The sequence below is a fragment of the Anopheles arabiensis genome, chromosome 2 (assembly GCF_016920715.1).
Source record: "Anopheles arabiensis isolate DONGOLA chromosome 2, AaraD3, whole genome shotgun sequence".
In the NCBI taxonomy this organism is placed as follows: Eukaryota; Metazoa; Arthropoda; class Insecta; order Diptera; family Culicidae; genus Anopheles; species Anopheles arabiensis.
In genome coordinates, this window is record NC_053517.1 from 97,258,979 (window position 1) to 97,280,553 (window position 21,575).

A 21,575-nucleotide genomic window follows, 5' to 3' on the forward strand; every position below is an offset into this window, starting at 1 on the left:
TAATTTTTATATGAATTTGACATTTCTTGGACCATTATCCGTGCAAATCGATTAATAGGCAACCGTCTGGTCCCGAATTGCCCGGATAAACGACGTTCTATTGTATTAAAACTGAACAGAGGAAAAACAGTTTAAAAAGGTCGTAAGGTAGGAATCAGCTCTTTTCAAAACCAACCATGAAAAACTCGGCATTTTTAGCGCGTAATACAGAAATAGTGGTTAGTAAGAAACTTATTCCGCCTTTGGTTTAATTCTTTACTATTGTTAATGATGCTGTTGACTACTAGGCAATAATGCAATATTGTGAGCGATAATTATTTTTTTACACTGTGCATTGCAGTGCTAATCGAAACGTGGTCCATTCAAGTCGATGCGCAAGAAGTGCGGTGTAAAAAGTGTGTGTGATGCTGTTCTACAGCCGGTTCTATGCTGAAGTGATCTTGATCATTTACTGTACACTCATTCAAATTAAAGTCGTCCACGGTGACCAGATGGATCCCTTTGATTGTCTCGCTGCAGAACGGATCGATCTAACGGAGGGTGTTCCAGATCAAACACAACACACACCACCACCGGACAACATCGCAGCAGTACGCGTTCGACCGTGGCCGCGAGCTGTTCCTCTTCCTGGACTTCCTGGTTTGGGGAGTTGTGTTGCGCGAAAAAAGGGTGTGCAAGCGTTGCTATGGTTGTAGTAGCATGCGGGCAGCAGCAAGTAGGCGGTGCAGTGATGATTGATTAGTAAGTGTGATTAAAAAAGCAAAACCGTGTGTGTGTGTGTGTGTTTTGATGACTTAAATGATAGGGTCTGAACGGTGCGAAAGTAAAGCGTGTTAATAAAACAAGGGTCACAAATTCTTACGGTACAAATTGGGTTCGGGCGCGCGCGTCAAAAGCCCCAAGTGAGCTGTGATGATGATGTGCGGTGAAGTGACGCAACGTGTGCCTTCTTATCGGGGCATGATGAGACCACGTCTGGCACAGCGGCGGCAATATTGGTGGTGGCATTCGATGGCATTGCTTTGCCTTGGGACGCTGGTCCTCCGTATCGGTGACGTCGCTGCAGCAAAAACTCCCTGTCCGTTGGTGGAGTCCGTCGATATTAGCAACGGCGTGGAGAATGCAGACGGTTCCATCGAGCTGGATGGCGTTCGGTACGGGTCCAATCAGTACTTTCGCGATGCCAACTCAACCGTCCGCGGATGTGTGTGTCTCGTGCGCCAGTGTCTGCACATCTGCTGCCCAATGGGGTCGCCCGAAGGGGAACCCTGTCCACCGGTGGCGCTGAACGTGAACTTCTCCATGACTCCGGATGGGACGGTGCACGATGTGCGCAACCTGCTGGACAGCCCGAACTACCATCTGCTTTACTTCAATCCGGAATGTTCGGGTTCATTGCTAACACTACACGGGAAAGACTACATCGTGCGATCGGTAGGCGATGTCGCCAAAACATTGAAGTTTCAATTTCGATGCAACATGCAAACATGTTGGGACACGTGCTCTCTCCTTCTTTCAGGACGGATTGCTGGCGTACGGTGCGTCGACGTACGACTATCGGCACTACTGCTTGCAAGCCCAAGCCGGCGAACCGACCGCACTCGCCGGTTACTGTGAAATGGTGGATGTACTCGCGATGCATCGCATGTACTCGATCGGTAAGTTGGCGGGGAGCGGCGACGATCCAAGCAGGCGTGCATTTGTTGTGTACACGCGTATTTTGGGCGTATTCTGGGGTCGTCCTTGGGGGCACAGCCACACGCAGGAAAATGTTTACATGTCCCGCATGGGCGCGCGTGCAATTCGATGGTTTAGGTAAGCTAGAAAAGGTTTATTTTCATGAGAAAAGATATAATCCAACCAAACACCCTATGAATAGCCTATTAGTACAGGTGTCCCCTGAGATACGACTGTATTTGGAACCGAAAAAATGTCGTAAGTCGAAATAGTCGTATGTCGAATATCTGTGAATATAAAGATTATAACCGAAATTGAAGAGTCGGCATTAATGAAATCGTGTATTTTATTTAAAATAATGTACGTATTAATTTTCCTTCAAAAGCGATATAGATATTCATGACCGGAGAGTTGTGGAATCTGTGGAAATGTGTTTGTAACGGTTACAGGGTTTCCCACGATTTATTGGTCAGTTTTCATGATTTTTTGGTGCGTTCCCACGATTTTTTGGTCGTATCCCATAGATTTTTGATTCGTTCCCATAATTTATTGGTATTTTCCGATTGGATATCAATACAAATAGACCAACAAATTCTGGGAAACGACCAAAAAATCGTGGGAACGCACGATAAAAATATGGGAATCCACCAAAAATTGATGGGAACCAACCAATAAATCGTGGGAAACCCTGTATCAGCACAGAAATTCAAAAAATATACCAGTTTCGTTTCAATGACAACTTTTAACTGTCAAAATCAAAATCGTTGTATCTGCGAAGCGTCGTATCTCGAGGGGGTCGTAACTCTGGGGACGTCTGTATGTGTTAATTTGAAATTATTAAAATTAGTGCCTAATAAGGCTTCTTGAGGAGTAAAATCCAATGGGAAAACGTGTGCATTAAATTTAAATTCATTATTATGCATGCAAATATCCTGAAGAACTCTGTAAAAAGCAATATTTTAAAACAAACACCACCACAAACAATATCGCATTAATGCAGTGCAGGTGGAATCGATTAAAGCTCGCACCAATCGCCTTAAGTAACGAGATGGTGCACTCCACCCCAAAACGTAGATGGTAATCTTGCCGAGTTTCTGCCACAACACCATGGAGTCGTCTCCCCATGGGGTATGAGCGGATCTGCTAACGATGTTTGCAGCCACGCTCTCTGTGTTTGCCCCGTCCCGTAACACGATACTAGAACAACGAAACTGTGCGGCTTATTCCCAACAGGCATCATCCTGTCGCTTCCCTTCCTGGTGGCAACGTTCGTCGTGTACGCCCTGCTGCCCGAGATGCAAAACATCCCCGGCAAGTCGCTGATGTGCTACGTGGCTTGCCTGACCGTCGGCTACCTGCTGCTGGCGCTGTTGCGCTTCAGCGTGTACAGCTACCGATCGGGCTGGTGCGTCGCGACCGGGTATCTGGTGTACGCGGCCCTGCTCGCCAGCTTCTTCTGGCTGAACGTGATGGCGTTCGATATTTTCTGGACGTTCGGGGGCAGCCGGGGCCGGTCGAGCGAGCGGCGCAAGTTCCTGTACTACAGCCTGTACGGGTGGGGTGCACCGCTGGCGATCGTGGCGCTTGTAGCCCTGCTGGACAACACCGAGTTCGTACACGAGTCGATGCGGCCCCAGATCGGTGCGGAGCAGTGCTTCGTCAGCAGTAAGTGTCAGCACCTGTTAGATCCCGGAAGGGTTTAGTTTATCGTTCTTATCGTTCCCCGTTGTGTGGTTTTTTCTCCATTGTGCGCTCACCGTCCCAGCGGAGATGCTGATTGGGTTCCTGTACATGTATCTTCCCATGCTGCTGCTCGTGAGTGCCAATGTGACGTTCTTTGCCGTGACGGCGTACCGCATCTTTCGCATGGAGCAGGCGACCGCTTCCGCCCTGTCTGGGGAATCCCGGCGCCACACCAAGTACGAGAAGGATCGCAACAGGTAAGGGTGTGCCCCTGGTGGACCGGGTCCACCATTAGTGTACTGGAAGTTGCGACCCACTTTGTGCTCATTTCACATCCTCCCCATGCAGATATAGTTTGTATTTGCGGCTGTTTATCATCATGGGCGTGACCTGGACGGTGGAGTTCGTTACCTGGCTGGTGCGCGAACCGTCCTGGTTGATCTATCTGGTCGATATCTGCAACTGTCTGACGGGCATCTTCATATTCGTGCTGTTTGTGTGGAAGCAAAAGGTGAAGCAGCTGCTGCTGAAACGGTAAGTACCTCACTCCTTCCGATGCTCCCCCCTCTCCCTTTTGTGTGCCCCAGTAGTGCCAGCCCTCTCTTGTTCCCTCTGAAGGGCGTGCGGGCGTGCCCCCACTCCCGTCCGCATTCCGGGCAGGTCATGATGATCGCCAACACATAGTCAGCCCCATGGCCGTGACGCCGTGTTTACCCGTTCGCAGATTCGGTTTCTCCCAGGCCTCCGCCAGTCGGAACGATCAGCACACCAACAGCACCATCAGCACGACGCGTACGACCGACCTGAAGGCAAACGCGGAGACGCGCCTGACGGATGTGACTCACGGGAATTGATGGAATGTTTACACAATGGACGCGAGCACGACGCACCGACCGAGCGACCGACCGGCTGCAGCAGTTAATGTATTCGCGAAAACCGCGGGCTAATGTACTGCCGTCTTCAATTGGTGATCGACCATTGTTTCATGTACGGATGATGATTGACCATTAGGCGTGCGAGCATGGCCATGATCACCAACCTTAACTGGCAATCAGTGCAAGTATATCGTTATTTGCTTTTTTATGGCACATTTCGTCTGATCTTTTGGGGAAGGTTTAAGTGTGTGTGTGTGTGTGGAGCGTGCGAAATGATGCATCTTCGATCACATGACCTCATTGTATTGTAGGGCTTTCCTTTTCTGTCGATATCGGATAAAGACTTTCTTCACAGATAAACAGTCATTGACTACATCGTTTTGAAAAAAAGCATTAAATTTATGAATCCTTCCTCTTCTATTTGGCTTAATGTCCTATAGGGACCTGTTGGCATATATTGGCTTTTGAGACTTAATTCAGTATAACTTACCCGTATAGTAAGTCCTTGCTACGAGGGGACGATCCATTCTAGGGTTGACCCCATGACGAGCATGTTGTTGAGTCGTACGAGCCGTACGTAAAATAATCGTTAAGTATTCCAAAGTCACACGCAACACGAATGGAATAGCGAATACTCATGCAAAAACTGGTAAATCGATAGGAACAATTCAAACTGTTGAAATATTTCACAGCTGCTTTGAAATATTTCAAATCGAGTCGGTCGAGCAACAGTTTCATCGAGTTTCATTTAAAAATTTAACTCCAACCGTCATTTCCAATCACGTTTTGGCGGGAGATTTTGATAAGAAGAACAACAAATATGCAAAAATACTTACCTAATTGTATGTTTAACTGTAATCGACTAAATTATATGAAAAGTTACTTAACGAGCATCAAGCATTTGAACAATAGTTATTCGAAAATAGCTTAATGTAAGACATTCGCAATGTAAATCAGTGTTAATTCCTTGTACTCTTCAGAGTAGTTCTATCTACCTCTCTATATCCAGATTAAACTATTCCAGTTAGATACGCGAAGAAGTACAAGCGATCGCACCAACAGCCACAATGACTCACCAACATGCATGCATTAAAGTGATTCATAAATCTTGATATTTTCAACGCATTAGGTAAACACAACCATGCAGAGCCAGATAACAACCATCTGTTGCTAGTGTGCGCTCTTTACATTCTGTATATTTTGGTATGTTTTGTGCGGTATCGTCGCTGGTCGTTTGAATTCAACTACAAAACTGCTTTGTACGTTTTGAAATAGTGTATGTTTAGTTTACGAATTTTACAACAACACAACGTGTAAAGAGTATTGCATCGATACAAGAGATAGTAGTATTGTGTTAAGCCGAAGAATAAATCTTTAATTGTTCAATGTCAAGCCATCAGCGTTTCTGTGCTTCAAGTTCTATGTGGACGAGCAAAATGAGAACAATACTACTGTTCGTGTATGTACCATTCAATTCCCACTTTCTGAAACATCTTCACCTCGCAGTGGTTTGGAGAAAGTGATTAGCCAGTGTGTGGAGTTTTTTTTATGTTGTTGCTCGTTTTCTTCTACCTCGCTTTCTTCACAAATGGACATTCGATAACTCTCGGTACACAATCGTAAGTATGTTTATCGCCCCTACGGATTTCTGGGATGTGGGTGGGGGCGAGAGCAAGGCGATGTACTTAAAATAGAACTACCTACCAGCCGGGCTAAAGAGAGCGAGAGTAGTATCACTGTTTTGCTCCAAATCTGTTCGGCTGCTAAGGTGTTAAGTAATTTCTCCAGGGGTGGTGGTGGTGGTGTCTGTCTGGAATAGGACCTTTTCGGATTTGTGTATAAACAAAGATTCGTCGATGCTTCTTTCTGTGTGCTCTTGGTGCCGAAATCCGTTCTCAGTGCTCCCACACGCGGTGGCGATTGTTAGCCGCAAGATCTCCCCCAGAGGATGTTGGAGATGTAGTGAAGCGATTGGTCACGATCTCCGGTTGGTTTTACAGGTGGCAGATACAACCATTGCAGTGCTAATCGAAACGTGGTCCACTCAAGTCGATGGTGAAGAAGTGCGTAGTAAAAAGTGTGTGTGATGCAGCTCTACAGTCGGTTCTATGCTGAAATGATCTTGATCATTTACTGTGCAATCATTCAAATTAAAGTCGTCTACGGTGACCAGATGGATCCCTTCGATTGTCCCGCTGCAGAACGGATCGATCTAACGGAGGGTGTCCCAGATCTCCAAGGTTCTATTCGATTCGCCGGGAATGTTTATCCGTCCGAGAACTACACCCAACGCTCGGACCACAACCATCGCTACAGCTGCGTGTGTGCCGTGCGCAAGTGTGTGTACGTGTGTTGCTATCACATTAATCGAACAGAATGTGAACAATCGGCCCTGCCCTTAAATAGAACCAGCCTAAACCGAGCGAGCTGGAGCGACGTGGACTTGCTGGAGGAGGTTGATCTACGGGAGAGCAGCGAGTACTGGCTGATCTATGCGACGCCACCGGCCTGGAGCAGCATGCCCGGCTACTCGCTACAGATCGCGGGCCACGAAGGTGAACTAATTAATGTATGGGTGCCGAAAGCGTGGCGGAAGAGAAAGCGATAGTGCGGTAATGTGTTATGTGATGTTTATGATGCCTTGCAGGATGGAAGCTTTGCGTATGGGGCGAAAGTGTACGCGAGCAGAACGTACTGCATAAATCCCGCCGAAGATTCGACGCCGCACGTGTGGATAATGGAAACAGACGAGCATCTGGAGGTGCATCGGTGGCATTCCCTGGGTGAGTTGGGGATGCTGAGGTTGTGGTTTATGAGATCTTCTGTTTGTTGTGCGTGGAGTTGGCCTGCGTCCTTGTTTTTGTTGTGAAGTTGAAGATAATCTTCAACTCCCTGATATCTTCCGATATTCAGAATTATCCATTAGAACGACCACAACCCATATTGCACAGAATCTCAAAATAGAACATGATCTTATGTGTGCTGGAAAACGAAGCTGATGCATGATATGAAATGATCAGCACTGTATTGCTAGTAGACAACTATTTCCCGTTAAGCTATACAATGAATAATCTCTGTTCTGGGTTCTAGGCATGATCATCTCCATACCGTTTCTCGTAGCAACGTTGATCGTCTACGCTCTTATACCGGACCTACGTAACATCCCTGGGAAGTCGCTGATGTGTTACGTCTTAATGCTGATGGTTAGCTATCTGGCACTGATACTGATCAAGCGCAGCGTGTTCGATGGTTCACCCGATTGGTGTACGGGCATCGGATACGCGTACTACTTTTCGGTAATGTCAAGCTTCTTCTGGCTCAATTTGATGGCGTTCGATATCTTCTGGACGTTCGGTGGAAGGCGCCGACGAACGACTGATCAGGGAAAATTTCTACTGTACTGCTGCTACGGGTTTGGCAGTCCGTTGATCTTCCTGGCGATCGCACTGGTGGCTGATCATACCGAACTGATGTATACGAGCCTGCGGCCAGGGTTCGGAGATGGGCAGTGTCTTTTTAAGGGTATGGAAGGGTTTTAATGTTGGATTACATATGACAATTAGCGTTTTTTTTTATTTTAGGAGAGCAATTTGTATCATTTTTGTATCTGTACCTTCCGTTGGTGCTGCTGGTGAGTGCCAATCTGTTCTTCTTCATCAGCACTGCTGCAAAGATCAACAGCATAGAGCGCACGACAGCGGCAGCTCTTCAAGGAGAGTCGGGACGACACAGCAAGTATACGAACGAACGAAATAGGTGAGTGAGCTACATGAAGTAAACCATATTAGACACCCTCATTGAGCTCGTCCATCGCAGATATGGCCTGTACGTCCGACTATTCGTAGTGATGGGTGTAACGTGGACGTTTGAGTTCATTACCTGGTTCGCTGACACGCAAAACTGGCTAGTGTATGCGACGGACGTCTGTAACTGCATCAGCGGTGTGTTTATCTTCTTCCTGTTTGTGTGGAAGCGCAAAGTGTGGAAGCTGCTGCAACAGAGGTTAAGTAGCGCGAGAAACACTGGAAGACGAACGGGCATAAGCTTACCGACCGTTGTTCTCTTTTTGATTGCAGGCTTAGCGGTAAGGAAGTGCAAAAACGCAACCAGGCACTGTTTTCGGTGAGCGGTACGAGAACCACTAGCTTGGCACCGGGCCGCAAACTGTCCACCTTAAAGATGGATACTTCCAGTTTCTAGTAGAAGTGAATTTTTAGGCACCAATTCCATGCCAAGGGCCACTAAAGGTAAATAGAGTAGATCCGTTGTACGCTTTGTTTTATTTTATGAGCAAATACCTGCACGATGGTATTCGACTTATTGAACAACAGTTAATCGTCAAGATGCCACCAGCACCTCCGTTTTGAAGGCATATAAAATGATCGAATGTTTTAGGTACGTTTACAGTAAAAAAATTACCGTAGCCTTATTTTTTTTAAATTAAATTATTCATTATCAACAAATTCGAAACAACATTAAGCATTGAGCTAAAATGTCAAATAAATTTTAATGTTTATGAACTGCGAGTAATCGTTTATGTGTGTGTTGCTCTTTCTTTCCGATTGATTTGAAACCAGGTGTAATAAGGTAAACGGCAGATTTATTCAATATACATATTAAATCCTAAAGAGCAAGATTTGCTCGTACGCGATATTCCTTTAACTATGAATGCACAATTGCTTACGAAGTTTTTAATTTGTATGGAATTGCATGACCAACGATCGCCAATAATCGACCATAGTGCACTGTTTGATGTTTGAGCTATTCTCCACTAGGTGACGCCACCGTAGAACATGCATCCACGACTTGAACAGTGCAATTCACAGTTTTTGAAGCAGAATTTCTTTGTGAACGCGTACAGAAACATGAAGTGCATACTTTCAACTTGCTTTTAATTTATTATCAGCGTGATGAGGTATAGATTCATAAAAATAAATGTCAGCGAACCTCATTGACCTTATTGACTGCTTAATTTTCTGGCAAACACAAAACTATGATACTCTATGAATCCTCCCGAAGCAATTAGATTTCATTTACAAAATAAATAAACAAAAAAACTTTGCATTAAGACGAAAAAGGGCGTTGTACAACCGCCACATCCTTCAGACGACATTTCGCCAGCACCGTTCCATAAATCATCGTCGCTAGGAGATGTAATTCTTCTTGTGTCACACAAATTACCAGAAATTACGGCTCACCGAATGTCCACCCGAACGCCCGAAGGGATTCGCGCGCATAAAACCGGTGTGCCAACAACGTGCCAGAATAAATGAATGATTCCTTCGAAACAAACAGTTCCACCGCACCGGCTTCTCCCTTCTTGTCTCCTGCTCCCTTTTCAGAGCTCATAAATGTTGTCTGAAAATGCAGCATAAATCATGCAGCAGAATAATAGGTTTTCACAGCGCCGGAGAAACCAGCTTTCGCTGTCCCAATAATCTCCAAGTGGTTCCACCATTTCCACCCATTAGCACAAAAATGCACGTGACACGTTCCGTTTGACGAAGATGTATTCCGGTTGATTAGATTATGAGGAGGGATATCGCTATGGCATCGCTCTGTGCGGGCGTTTGTGTGTGTTTTTGCCTTCGCTTTTCGACCATTGTTGTGATCGGTAAGCGATATAACAGGGAGCTTCATCCACGGAGACGGCATCCATATTCATCAGCACACGGGGTAGACTGGGTTCCGAAACACACTACCGAAACTTTTCGTTTGAATTAGACTGATTAAGATTTCGGTCCAGCAACAACGAGGGACTGGAAAAACGTGTGAAAGAGTGATCGAGTGGAGAACAATATCAACCATGCTGCGGGCACGCTCGTGTGTGTGTGTGTGTGTGTGTGTGTGTGTGTGTATGTGCTTTATTTTCCAGTTTCTCTCCTAGTTCTCTCCACCCTGGACTATTGTCCTCGGCACGAAAGTTAGAACCGTTTTCTTGCACGTCACGACGAACGAGGAACGTCGTGTTGTTTGTGGCCGCCCGTTGCCCGTTATTGTGGCATCGCTCGAAGGTAAAAGTCACCCATGTGGCTAATTAAATTCTATTACGAAGCGAAACCGCGGAACAGCACACCGTCTGGGATTGGTATGCATTTCCTATTACGTTTGTTTTTCTTTTCCGTTCTTCAATGTCCTTATTGTCGCTCTGAGTGTGTGTGTATGTGTGCGAGTTGGGTTGTTTATGCAGTAGAGCATTCAACTGCTTTAAAGCTTCGTTGTACAGCCGTTGTCTGGTGGTGAGCGGCACACGGGCGTACTGCTGTGGGCAAGAGAAAGGCACGAATGGTCTGTGGCAATGTCCTGAACCACACATTACTACACCCATACTACCGATACAGCACTGCTGCTTCCTTGCAAACTGTCGACACATTCTGGTGTGGAACATTTCTTGCACCGAGAAGCGGGGCAAGAGAGCTTTTGCCTTTGAGCAAGCGACAAAAACCACTTACATACCAGATTTTATGTTGCAAGTACATGTATAAAAACCCACACACACACACACATGTACAGTGTGTTGCTGCATTTGCTTGCTTCCCACCACCGCGAGGGCACATCCGAAGGGCGCCAAATCTGGCCACTGCCGAAAAAATAGAACGCTACAGTGCTTAATTTGTCGCGTACTGCATTAAGCCAACGCGAAAGGTTGACTTCAAACGGGGGAACGGTGGAAAGTGTTGTGTTGAGCCCGAGGGTTTGTTAAGGTGAGGTGAGAAAATGTATTTGTTGTTGTTAATCCTGGCTACATGTGGGATGGGGAGTGTGTGTGTGTGTGTGCAGTGGGGTAAAGCACAGTCGGAACGGGTACGTGTTTCGTGGTATTATCGCTAATGATGAGGGTTGGGTGTATTTTTGCTCACGGGGGTCAGGGCGGTGGTATGCAACAAATTACGATTATTTGCTGAGTCAAGTGTTGTGTGAATTTAATGTTTTAATACGAGTGCTGCAGACACCCATTGGGAGCAGGAGCGTGTGTTTTTTGTGATGGTTACAAAGTACGAGAGACTACCCGGGGTGTAATCTTTTGCTTGTAGAAGTTGATCATTCGAAGCTGGGGAAAATGTACGAATGTTCGCAAAGTACGAGTTTTGTTGTCCGAAGAATTCGTGTCTCTTCAACTGTGTTTGTCCAGAATTGCTAACAAACATCTCTAACAGGTCTATTTGGGGATTGAACCCATGACGGGCATGTTGTTAAGTCGTGCGAGTTGACGACTGTACTACGAGACCGGCTCCAAAGACTGACTAATACTGTATTTGAATTTTGATAATTTCTCCACATAAAAAGGTATAAAAGACATTATTTTACATAAATTCTCCAATTTCTAGAAATAAAAGCCAGAACCAGAACTTGAAGAGTCATCAAAACAGCGATTGGAATTGGACCTAAGAACTCAAAAAGATAGGATCTTTTGAACGTGATTTGTATCAGTAACCAATACTGATTGGGTCAGCGAGAACAATATATTCAGTAATCATAGCCATGGTTCTTCGGGCGGTCCCGTAATACAGTCGTCAACTCGTACAATTTAATAATATGCCCTTCATGGGTTCAAGACTCAGGCTTTAATCATGAGTCCCCCCGTAGCAAGGACTGGTTAGGCAATACGGGTAGGGTGAATGCGTGGTACTGAATAAGAGTCAAAACGCTGTATAGGCCGCCGGTATGTCCACGTAGTACGTTACTCTAAACAGAAGAAGAAGAGGATTAGTTAAGATATAAGTAAAGCTTCAGAAATACAACCTAAAGTGTACCTAAAGATGAACTGAACCAATGACTGAGATAATGGCAGAAGTAACTGCCTAGACTTTTGGGCTATTTTTTAGGATCATGTTCATGTCCATATCGGTGTAATTAACCTATTCCTAATGCTTATTATTTTTGTTTACTTAATACTTAAATAATACCGTTTAGATTGCCTTTTCTACTACAAAACCAATTTCATTATTATTTTCTTCTTTTACTTAATTTTAAGTGCTCTTGGGACAATGTCGCCATGTTAACATTTAAACGTCATTTGTTATAATTCGCTGCGATTTAATTAAAAATTTGCAGGAAATAAACCAAGAAATAAAGTTGTATATCATTGATTACATGTTGTCGTCATTAATAGCTTCCTTCCTCAATGAAAATGAAGCGTTTAAGGAAACGCCAAGCATAGAAAACTCATCAACCGATGTGAGTGGAGTGATCTTCACATGCAAATTGGTTTCCGATCTCCACATACAGAAAAAAAACCAAAAAAATCCTCAACCTTCAATCTCAAAGTCTCAGAATGAAACTAAGCCCCCCAAGTCTTGTTTCCCAAGTGCCATTGATAATGATTTTCCACACCAACACTTCTACCAAGAAAGCACACCACAGAAGGGCCTTGAGTAAACAGTAGGGTCTTTTGTACACCGGTATACCCCATGGCTGATTAAATTATTGTCAACTAAAGTTAATGTGCGAAACAACCAAAGGTTTTTGGTGCCGAAAAAATCCGTCATCCTTCATTGATTTGATCAGCAGAGATCTCACACCTTAGCTAGATTGAGATGGAGCCAGCCCGGGGTAGCAGCGAGAAGAAAACAAGCGTTGAGGCGTGAAGACCTAGTCAAAAGCCCGCACGATTAACCGCCGGCGTAAGCTTTTCGTCGCCTTCGATTAGGTTCGCGAAGGGGGCTTTTGGGGTGGTAGTTTTCAACGAGGGTATAAGAAATAGGTGCACCGATCGATTGTGTCGTAGTCGGTTCTGAACAGCCGCGTTGGGAAGTGAACGTGTGATTTGTGAGTTGTGATCTGTTGTGATCTGTTGTGTTACTTGTGCCTAGCAAGATGCAAATCCAAAGTATTGCTTTGGTTTGTGCGTGTTTAGTGCTTGCCTCAGTGAGTGCTGCTCCACGTGTACAACGTTCGGCAAATGAAGCTGCATCGAGCTACTTCTACTTCAGTCGTTCACCAGGACATTCGCTTGAGCTTGGCACACCATTTGATGGGTTGTCGGTGATTCCAACACTGCCGGAACTGAAATCTTTCCCCTCGGTGCACATCCATCACGACGAAGGGGATGATCATCACCGAAAAGCATTGCTAGAGAGCAGTGATGAGGATGGAGATGAGGATGATCATGCAGCCTATCGGGTGGTAGAACACGGCCACGAAGAGGAAGGTGGCTCAGCGTACGATGAGGATCATCACGCAAAGAAGGGTGACAAGTCGGAGAAAGGATACGACAAGAAGCACGCGCTAGAACACGGCAGCAAGGGATCGTATGGAAAGGAGGATCACAAGCAACACTACGCGCACGGTGGGGATCGCAAGCATGCGCATCACGACGAAGCCTCCCACTACAACGATTATCACGCGGAGGCAAAGCGTACCAAGGGTGGCAAGCATCACGAGAAAAAGCACCACAAGAAGGGTTCGAAAACGACGGGCTATCACAACGTGTATCACAAGGATGAGTACAAGAAGGAGCACATCTTCTACGATACGAGCGATCACAGCGGGCAGTTTAAGAAGTACGGGTCGTCGCACGAGCAACACTCCAATGAGGCCGGACAGCATGCGAAGGGTGGCCACGAGGATCACGCTCACCGGGAAAGTGCACACAAGAAGGCGGGCAGCAAGGAGCACGGTTCGTACGATAAGCATCATGGGGAGTTCGCGAACGGGCAGGGACAGGAGGAGCATCATCATGACGTTTCCAGCTACGACCGCAAGCACGGCCACAGCGGGCTGGGCGAACGGGGCTACAAGATTATTCACCCTTAGCGCCATTACGCGATGCGATGAAAAAAACGGGCCCAAAATTGCATTTGCGTTAAGCAAAACGGTAATCACGGGGTGAGGTAGGTGTGCATTTTGCGTAATAAATTATTTGTCCCCCAACCTGCTCTCCTACTGTATTGGTGTTTTTGGTTTGCAAAGACCTTCGCTAAGGTGTATGTCGGTGTGAAGGGAAAAGCGTCGGTAGAAAATTAAACTTTTGTGTACGGTTGGTGCCTTATTCGCTTCGTCGTTGGTGGTGATTGTGCGTACTTTGAAGGGTGCTGTTGTTGCTGCTGCTGCTGCAGGTGGCACGTGCTAGGTTTGCTGGAATTTGTTGAGTGCGGACGGGTAATAAACAAATTCAATATTTCATTGGCCGGCCGGAGGAGAAATATTTCCTAATCATAATAATTTATGATTTATTGATGGTTGGCCGGGTACGTACGGCTGGCATACGGTTTTCAGTGTGGGGCGGATCTTTGGTAGGTTTTGGATTTGCCGAATGGACCCCCCCGTTGTTTCCCGTGTAGATGTGTAAGTATATATTTTCATTAGGAGGGGAGAAGCAGTTTATTTTCTGGGGCATTCCGGTACAGGCGGTACTGGCTGGATAATCTTGAGCCCACTGAAGGAAGCTAATGGTTTTCCGGCAGTGCGAGATGCGTAATGGAGAGTTTTGCAGTACCTTGAGCTTTGAAGGAGGGAGGAATGCATCGATAGATCAGGAAGGTCGAAAGAATATTGGGTATAGGAAATCATCCCTTTAAGGCCGGGGAACGTTGTCCGTACTCGCTAGTGTAATTTCAAGTTTCACTAGCACATCTGGCGGCGGCTGGTAGAACCATTTTGTCACAACATTTTGTATCGTTTCACAAAATATTTTATTTTTCCATGTGTTTTACTTAAACTGCACGAAAAATGTGTTGTAATAGGTTGATGCAAATGCTCTGCGCGCATTTAAGTCATTTTTACGTCAAAAACGATGAAAAAGCTACTTAAATTTGAAATCCAGAACGACCATTCCCTAGATGACCAAAAAAGCTTCCACCAGCCGCCACCAAATGCGCTAGTGAAAATCAAAATTACACTAGTTTAATTTACGGACAATGTCACCTTTCTTCTTTGTCTCATTTAAAGAGGCTTTTAGTCATTTTTTTGAAATTTCAAAAAACTGACAATATTTTGAAATATTTATAGATAATATTTGATTGTAACGATTACCAATCATTTGTTAAATTGTTTAATTTAGATTTTGGATTAAGTCTAAAACGATCCTCACATTGAGCTATTGCAAAGTTTTTGTCGCTGAAATCAATATAATTGAATTTACTTGATCATGATCGCAATGAAATGATCACTAAGAACTCTGTTATACTGTTATACTGCGCAGATTGCAATATTGTATGTAGAACAATCATTTATTCGTAATGGATTTTCAGACATATTACTCATTTTTAGACTGTCTGCTGGAATGAAAGAACGGTTTCAAAATAATTTAAATTTACACACAACAGATTGATATACCGTTCATCAAATATATCACATTTCCTCAGCAACGAATCCACAACCAACACCAAATAAATCATCGCACCTTGGAGCAAAGCATCACTGGCATCATCAAATATGACAGACTTAATTAGCATAAGATATTACACGCCCAACTTTCCACTGATTGACGTTATGCATGCATTAAAACTCGCGCTTCCAGAAACAAGCCCAAAGCTGCATCTGGTCCAGGTGTATCCAGGCTGCAGCATGCTACACCACACCGATTTGTGGGAGACATTCACCATCCTGATGGCATACTTTGATCCATACTGATCTAATCGTGAGCTGGTCAACACGAATAACAACAACAACAACAACCATCTCCCTTCCAAATGGTGCACTTTCATAATTAATCGCTCGATTTACGGGTACGGTCAATTGGCAAAATTATTAAAAGCAGGCCAGTCTGGTCACTTCCTGGTTCATAGGGCCTTATCTTTGTATGTGTGTGAGTGTGTTTTCCCTAAAGGGGCTGAAGGAGTTTAAATTAAAATTAAACATTTATCATACCAGGAATATCCATTCGCTGGCAACAGGACGGATCCTGCTTTCGGGAAGCGGACAGACGTGTCATCCCGGTTTGGGATGGAATTTTGGGAATATAGCTGTCGCGCGGCTCAGCCCAGGGGGAAGAGAACTTTCACCACAGACACTGCAACGGTCCTGGTCACTGGTCAAGCAGTGTGGTGTTTTGAGGGTGGTGTTGGTGGTGGTTCCGGAACGGGTTTTCCGTTCCTTTCCAAACCACAGTTCCAAAGTCAACTTGTCCAGCTCTGGTAAGAATCTGACCTTTAGCGCACCGGGATTTCGGTTTATCTCATGTTGGTAGTGTGTAGTGGGGGATTTTTTTTACGGTCGTGAAGCCAGTAGTTCCATGGGGAAGTTTTCGCTGGGAGCAAGGGAACAGGAAAGGCAATGCTCCCGTGTATTTGGCGCGAGTAAAGTTGAGGGAAATGTGATTATAAATTCAGTACTGCTGCAATCTGGGTTAGGGCTTCACTTGGGTACTCTACAGGGATTCATCTTCAAGGGAAGGGATATCGTCCCATCTGGTAGTTGGCAGGTGTGAATGTGAGAAGAGCTTAACAAAGGCTTACATTCAATATTAGAGCCATGTAATGGCTTTTTCGATCAGAAAAAAGGGAAAATAACCATGAACATGATTCAGCGTAGCATAAGATATAAAAGCTTGGGACATGTTGGGCAATTGCAGGTATTTTCGTTTTAAAAAGTTCACCAAAACGGACACTAAACCCCGAACACGATGAAGCAATTTTTTGCATTGGCCTCATGCTATTCGATGTGTTCCAAAAACATTAAATGATCTTTCAATTAAGGATCGGCAACATTTCATACTTCAAATGTCCATCCGCAGTGTCTCCGGCTCTCGGTGTCTCAAGCACTTTGTGGGCACAAATTGAATTTGTGTTTAATTTGGACAAAAATGAACCCACTTCCCCGGGCTTGACAAATTGAAACCAGCGCATTCCGATCCTACGTGGCAGTGGCTCGGCACAGGACGCAGCACTGTGCGGAGACATTAGAAAATTAGCCCAAAACGTCATCCGTTGCAGCCGGAAAGAGAGTCGCCGTCCTTACCGGTCTAAGTGGTGTGTGGGGTTTCAGAAAACCGCACTCTTTTCAATTATCACAATTATGTTTATGTGCTTCCCCGCGGGCTCCGTACGTGTACACGTGTGTGAGACTGCTGGGAAAGGGCTTGGGAAAGTTGGCGCAGTTTTTATTTTCATACCCGTGCTGTGTAGTGTCCGGTTTCTTAATTACATTACACTCGTGTGTCGGGAAAGTGGCCAGTACTTGTTTGTTTTTTGGGTTAAGAGGACAGACCCTGTGTCCCGTTGTGCTGGACGATAAAAGCGTTATCATTATGGTGGGAGCATTTAATATGTTCTGTTTGCGCAGTTGGGATAGGTTATGGGCTAGCACGTGTTTGTGTGTGAGGTTGGTTCATACCAAGAGGCCAGCACTTCATGTGCCAGCAATCTCCAGGCGACTTCTGAAACATCCGCTGGCAAAGGTCCATTTCCATGCGATGTATAATCGTATTAAGATGTGTTTCAATCTCGATTCCATCGTTGGTAGATATCATTTGGGGTAAGTGTCTATTTCTAGCATAACTCAGACGCGAATGGATTGGGCAGCTCCAATTGTGTTATCAATTTGTGTTTCGATTTATATCGCTCTGACACATCTGGCTCTAAAAATAAAATCAATGTGTAGCGTTGGAAAGAAAAGGGATGTATTATTTGTTTGAACGTAATTCAACGAAAAGCACAGGATGAAAATGAAGACTTGACTGGGACTGGAATTGAAGTAACAGGAAAAAAAGAGACTAATAATGGACACGAGATTTGCTGAACAGCAACGTGTACTAACGTGTGATACACATTCTGTAACATATTCTGAGAAAACTAGACATGAACCGTGAGAGAGTCTGGGATTGGGATACATATGAATTTTGGATAGAAATTGGTGACTACGGGCAAGGGTAAAAGGAAAATAGCACGCTTCAGAATTTAGAAAGAGCTTAAAAAATAGTTGTTCAGTTGCCTAAAACTGGACGTTGGTATTAGTACTTGCTTCCTCAAAAGAGATTCTAGGTACAGGATGTGTGCCTGGCTAATGTTCTCTAATGGATATTGGATCTATAAATTCTAGAAATTCAGTCAAGTAACGCAGTTTGCGATAGAAGATTTATAGATTTATAACCTGCCGAATTGTAGGCCGTGTTTCTAATTAAACCTTGGCGTCACGGTTGCAGTAGAGCCAAAAAAATGCAAAAAAACGATGAAGTTTTGCAACTAAGAGCCATACCGAAGCCTGGCACTATTCATGATGCAAGATGCGTCTAAAAATTTAAATCATTCCAACAAGTGATTATTGCATTCTATTTGATGATCCAATTGTTAAACCAGTTCCAAAGTGTATACTTAGGCGTAATGGTTACGTCTTTCTAGTCATTCTATACTTCTTGATTAATTCTAGATTAAAATTTAGATTTAAATGCAAGCTGGAACAGTTTTCATCCATCGCCCAATGACGTGATGTCTTTGTCATATCATACCATTTTTAAACATTTCAAAACATACATGCGTTTGAACCACTTGTTGTTTTTTGTTCCAAGTTCATACAGATAAAGCCATATTCCATGTCACACTCGTTCGAACTTCCTTGGTGACACATTAGACAAAGTAAACCTGAGCTTGTATTTACTTAAAATTCAAATTGGTGCTTGACTCATTTGCTTACTCACGGCCAAAATGGAACACAAGGTGTTGATTCTTTGCTACAACTTCACTACGACTGCTGCGGGCCAATGTTATCTAATCATTAAACTGTTACAATTTTGTCCATAACCAAACGCACCTCGTTGCTACAGTGCGTGACCGCTGGACCGAAACCAGTTTACGCGGTTTTATTTTGATCGTTCGTTCTTTGCCATAGTTTGGGTCTTGTTTTTGTCTGCCCCATTCGCTTGTGGTGGTGTTGCATCACACCTGCTGTACCTGAAGAGGCACAAGATCAACCGCGATCTCCAATGTTTTATGCGTCGGAAACGCACACTCACACACACACCCCACTACTCGCTAGATCTGTGTTGGTGTTTTGTTTATGTTCCGGTCGGCGAACATGGACCCTGGCATCACAAGAACAAAACGCTAAAACCTTGAATGGAGGTGTACGAATTACTACAGAACCCCGTGGGGGGAGGTGCGTAGGTCAACGTCAAATTAAGATAACGACGCAGTTTGGCGTGAGTCAGTCGCAAGTGCGAGCTCCAAAAATGTGTCCGACGCTCCGCATTACAGCATGGCCACAACGCTCACCAACACAGAAGTGCTAAACGGTGGTCCATTGGAGCATGGACCTATCGTCATCGTCATCTACATGTTTATGCCCCCCACAAGGGAAGGGGAATGATCGTGTGTTGCGCATAAACCTGGGCTCAGTTTCTCTTCCGAGTTTGTCGCGATAGGATGGCTTCGTTTTCGGTACAGTGTTCGCTTCTGCTTGTGAGCGTCTTGGCGGTGATCGCTTTGACCAGTGCCGCAGGTTTGTTTGGTTTAGTTTTGCTGGAGTGGTGATTTTGTTTGTAGAGCTATTTAACAGTGTTGTCGCACGTTTGTCTACGCTCCGTATGCGTTCATTCCGTAGCTATCGATGATCTTCAACCGAGTGATATCAACCGGGGCAGTTTGGTGAGGATCGCGAGAAGTCCACAGCAACCCCAAGGGTTCCCGAATTTCCCCCCGTAAGTGGTGTGAAGCGATCGATTGGGCACAATGGACTTAATGTAACCTTTTGTTTTGTCTTCTCTGCCCCGTGCAGACCACAGTTTCCCTTCGGCAATCCGGAAATAGTCTCGCAAGACACGCAACAGAACAAAAACGGTTACGCGCAAACGACGATCTACAAGTTCCCCAACGGGATGGGTTCGTCATCCGTGTCCACAAGCCGCTCGGTATGGTATTAAGAAATTAACGCCCGCACGTCGTGGTGACGTTCATGCTTTGGTGTTTCTATTTCGAATAGCTTTTATCATGTTACATGTTTACGTTACGTTGTTTCGCTTTTTGTTGTCTTTTTTTTCTTCTTCCGTAGGGTTCGTCCAAGCTGAGTGGCGTCACCTGGAGTATGCTGGGTGCGGGCATCACTTTACTGCTACTTAAAATGCTGTACTAAAAGCGTTCCAATTTTGGTGTGGATGGATGATTCATCCGGCCACAAAGTAAACTTTAAGGCTACCATGGGTGTGAACGTTTGCAGAGCAGAGTTCAGTGGATCGCAGTTTCTTTCGGGCTTTTTTGGCATAATTATTGAAGCAGTGATGTTTTGGATTTTACTGAAACGATCAAAATGAAAAGAAGTAAAAAAACAACAATAAAGTATTTATATGATCGAGCTAAATTAAGGTATTAAATCTGAGTTTATGTACACGAGATATTAAAATTCGTCTACAACTGTTACGGTACCTTTGGAGCTTCAAACAATGGGCAAGACTGGGAGGTGCTAAGGGAGACTTAGAGTTACTACGATTACAGAGTCAAACAATAGAAGAGAGCCTAAGTACATGCTAGGATTGCAGTCATACTTCAAAAGACTACCAGCAGGAATTTGCTCTAACTACATGTAGAAATTTGAATCCTCATAACTATTCAAGACCATTGATTGCTGATCATATCATTATTATATCATCTTTAGATCTAAACTTCTAGCAATTGATCGCTTGTTGTCCAGAATCTGATTATTGTAGCACTCAACAATCAGTTATCAGTTATCTACAATCTGCAAGGTTCCATAGTTATAAGTAGCACAACATAACCATTGTCTGTAGCCTTTGACTTTGTAGAAGTATTGCCAACCTCAGACCTTCGTTAATGCCCTATCCTTGGGTATACGAAGAAGGGCATTGCTAGTGTCACTTATGTCTAGACCATCCTTGACATTTGGCATAGATTCTCCGTTAGTTTAACCGTTCTTCACCTATGTGTTGCTCCTGTAGTATAAGATTATAATTTTTAACCTCACCTCAACCTCAACTATGTGATAAGCAGACTGCAGTTTTGTACTTTAACGTATTTCCGACATAAACAAGCTGTATGAAGTTCATTTGTTATTGTACATATTCCCATTAAATCCTCCAAACGTATAGTACCGGTGTGGTAACATTCTGTGAAAGTCACGCTCAATTGTTGCGCTACGAGCGAGTAAATCTTCTCCAAAGTAAAACACCAACCTTTAATCCTCGTTTATGCAAACCAATACACAAACTTTACGCTTTAAAAGTCACCACGCTTGTGCATTTCCTAACACAACTTTGACCCGTTGCTCATCCATGTAGCAACCCTTCTAGCACCCCGAACCAAGCCTGTGAAGCAACAGTTTACAGAACGAAGCTGCAGAAAACTCACATTAAGCACCCACATCATACCCCAACGAGCGCGCGCGCGTATGTGTGTTTCCGTGTACTCTTTATAAGAAAAGTTGGAGATGACGGGACAAAACTCTTCTCCCAGC

General features: G+C 44.6%; 4 protein-coding genes across 4 annotated transcripts; all 4 read left to right on the forward strand.

Moving 5' to 3' along the window:
• The first annotated feature begins 396 nt into the window (after positions 1–396).
• LOC120908549 (probable G-protein coupled receptor Mth-like 3) lies at positions 397–5,627 on the forward strand. Its single transcript, XM_040319698.1, has 6 exons — positions 397–1,434; positions 1,520–1,658; positions 2,911–3,342; positions 3,443–3,617; positions 3,709–3,894; positions 4,085–5,627. Exons 1-6 carry the CDS (start codon positions 913–915, stop codon positions 4,212–4,214), a joined length of 1,584 nt encoding a protein of 527 aa, XP_040175632.1. The 5' UTR covers positions 397–912; the 3' UTR covers positions 4,215–5,627.
• A 98-nt stretch (positions 5,628–5,725) lies between these two features.
• LOC120908551 (G-protein coupled receptor Mth2-like) lies at positions 5,726–8,761 on the forward strand. The gene is made up of 6 exons (XM_040319699.1): positions 5,726–6,804; positions 6,883–7,018; positions 7,326–7,757; positions 7,817–7,991; positions 8,052–8,237; positions 8,312–8,761. Exons 1-6 carry the CDS (start codon positions 6,322–6,324, stop codon positions 8,433–8,435), a joined length of 1,536 nt encoding a protein of 511 aa, XP_040175633.1. The 5' UTR covers positions 5,726–6,321; the 3' UTR covers positions 8,436–8,761.
• A 3,541-nt stretch (positions 8,762–12,302) lies between these two features.
• Positions 12,303–14,098, forward strand: LOC120894707 (histidine-rich glycoprotein-like). The gene has a single exon (XM_040297463.1). The coding sequence runs from the start codon at positions 13,053–13,055 to the stop codon at positions 13,989–13,991; it is 939 nt and encodes a 312-aa protein (XP_040153397.1). The 5' UTR covers positions 12,303–13,052; the 3' UTR covers positions 13,992–14,098.
• A 5,235-nt stretch (positions 14,099–19,333) lies between these two features.
• Positions 19,334–20,478, forward strand: LOC120893515. Its single transcript, XM_040295467.1, has 4 exons — positions 19,334–19,610; positions 19,713–19,809; positions 19,887–20,019; positions 20,160–20,478. Exons 1-4 carry the CDS (start codon positions 19,535–19,537, stop codon positions 20,238–20,240), a joined length of 387 nt encoding a protein of 128 aa, XP_040151401.1. The 5' UTR covers positions 19,334–19,534; the 3' UTR covers positions 20,241–20,478.
• Positions 20,479–21,575: the final 1,097 nt, after the last annotated feature.

Excerpts from the sequence above, each read along its gene's own strand:
- LOC120908549 (XM_040319698.1), top strand. The coding sequence starts at position 913 with ATGATGATGTGCGGTGAAGTGACGCAACGTGTGCCTTCTTATCGGGGC. Across the intron at positions 1,435-1,519 it reads AAGACTACATCGTGCGATCG|GACGGATTGCTGGCGTACGG; the intron begins GTAGGCGATGTC and ends TCCTTCTTTCAG. Across the intron at positions 3,618-3,708 it reads TACGAGAAGGATCGCAACAG|ATATAGTTTGTATTTGCGGC; the intron begins GTAAGGGTGTGC and ends CTCCCCATGCAG.
- LOC120908551 (XM_040319699.1), top strand. The coding sequence starts at position 6,322 with ATGCAGCTCTACAGTCGGTTCTATGCTGAAATGATCTTGATCATTTAC. Across the intron at positions 6,805-6,882 it reads ACGAAGGTGAACTAATTAAT|GATGGAAGCTTTGCGTATGG; the intron begins GTATGGGTGCCG and ends GATGCCTTGCAG. Across the intron at positions 7,019-7,325 it reads GCATCGGTGGCATTCCCTGG|GCATGATCATCTCCATACCG; the intron begins GTGAGTTGGGGA and ends TCTGGGTTCTAG.
- LOC120894707 (XM_040297463.1), top strand. The coding sequence starts at position 13,053 with ATGCAAATCCAAAGTATTGCTTTGGTTTGTGCGTGTTTAGTGCTTGCC.
- LOC120893515 (XM_040295467.1), top strand. The coding sequence starts at position 19,535 with ATGGCTTCGTTTTCGGTACAGTGTTCGCTTCTGCTTGTGAGCGTCTTG. Across the intron at positions 19,810-19,886 it reads GGGTTCCCGAATTTCCCCCC|ACCACAGTTTCCCTTCGGCA; the intron begins GTAAGTGGTGTG and ends TGCCCCGTGCAG. Across the intron at positions 20,020-20,159 it reads CCGTGTCCACAAGCCGCTCG|GGTTCGTCCAAGCTGAGTGG; the intron begins GTATGGTATTAA and ends CTTCTTCCGTAG.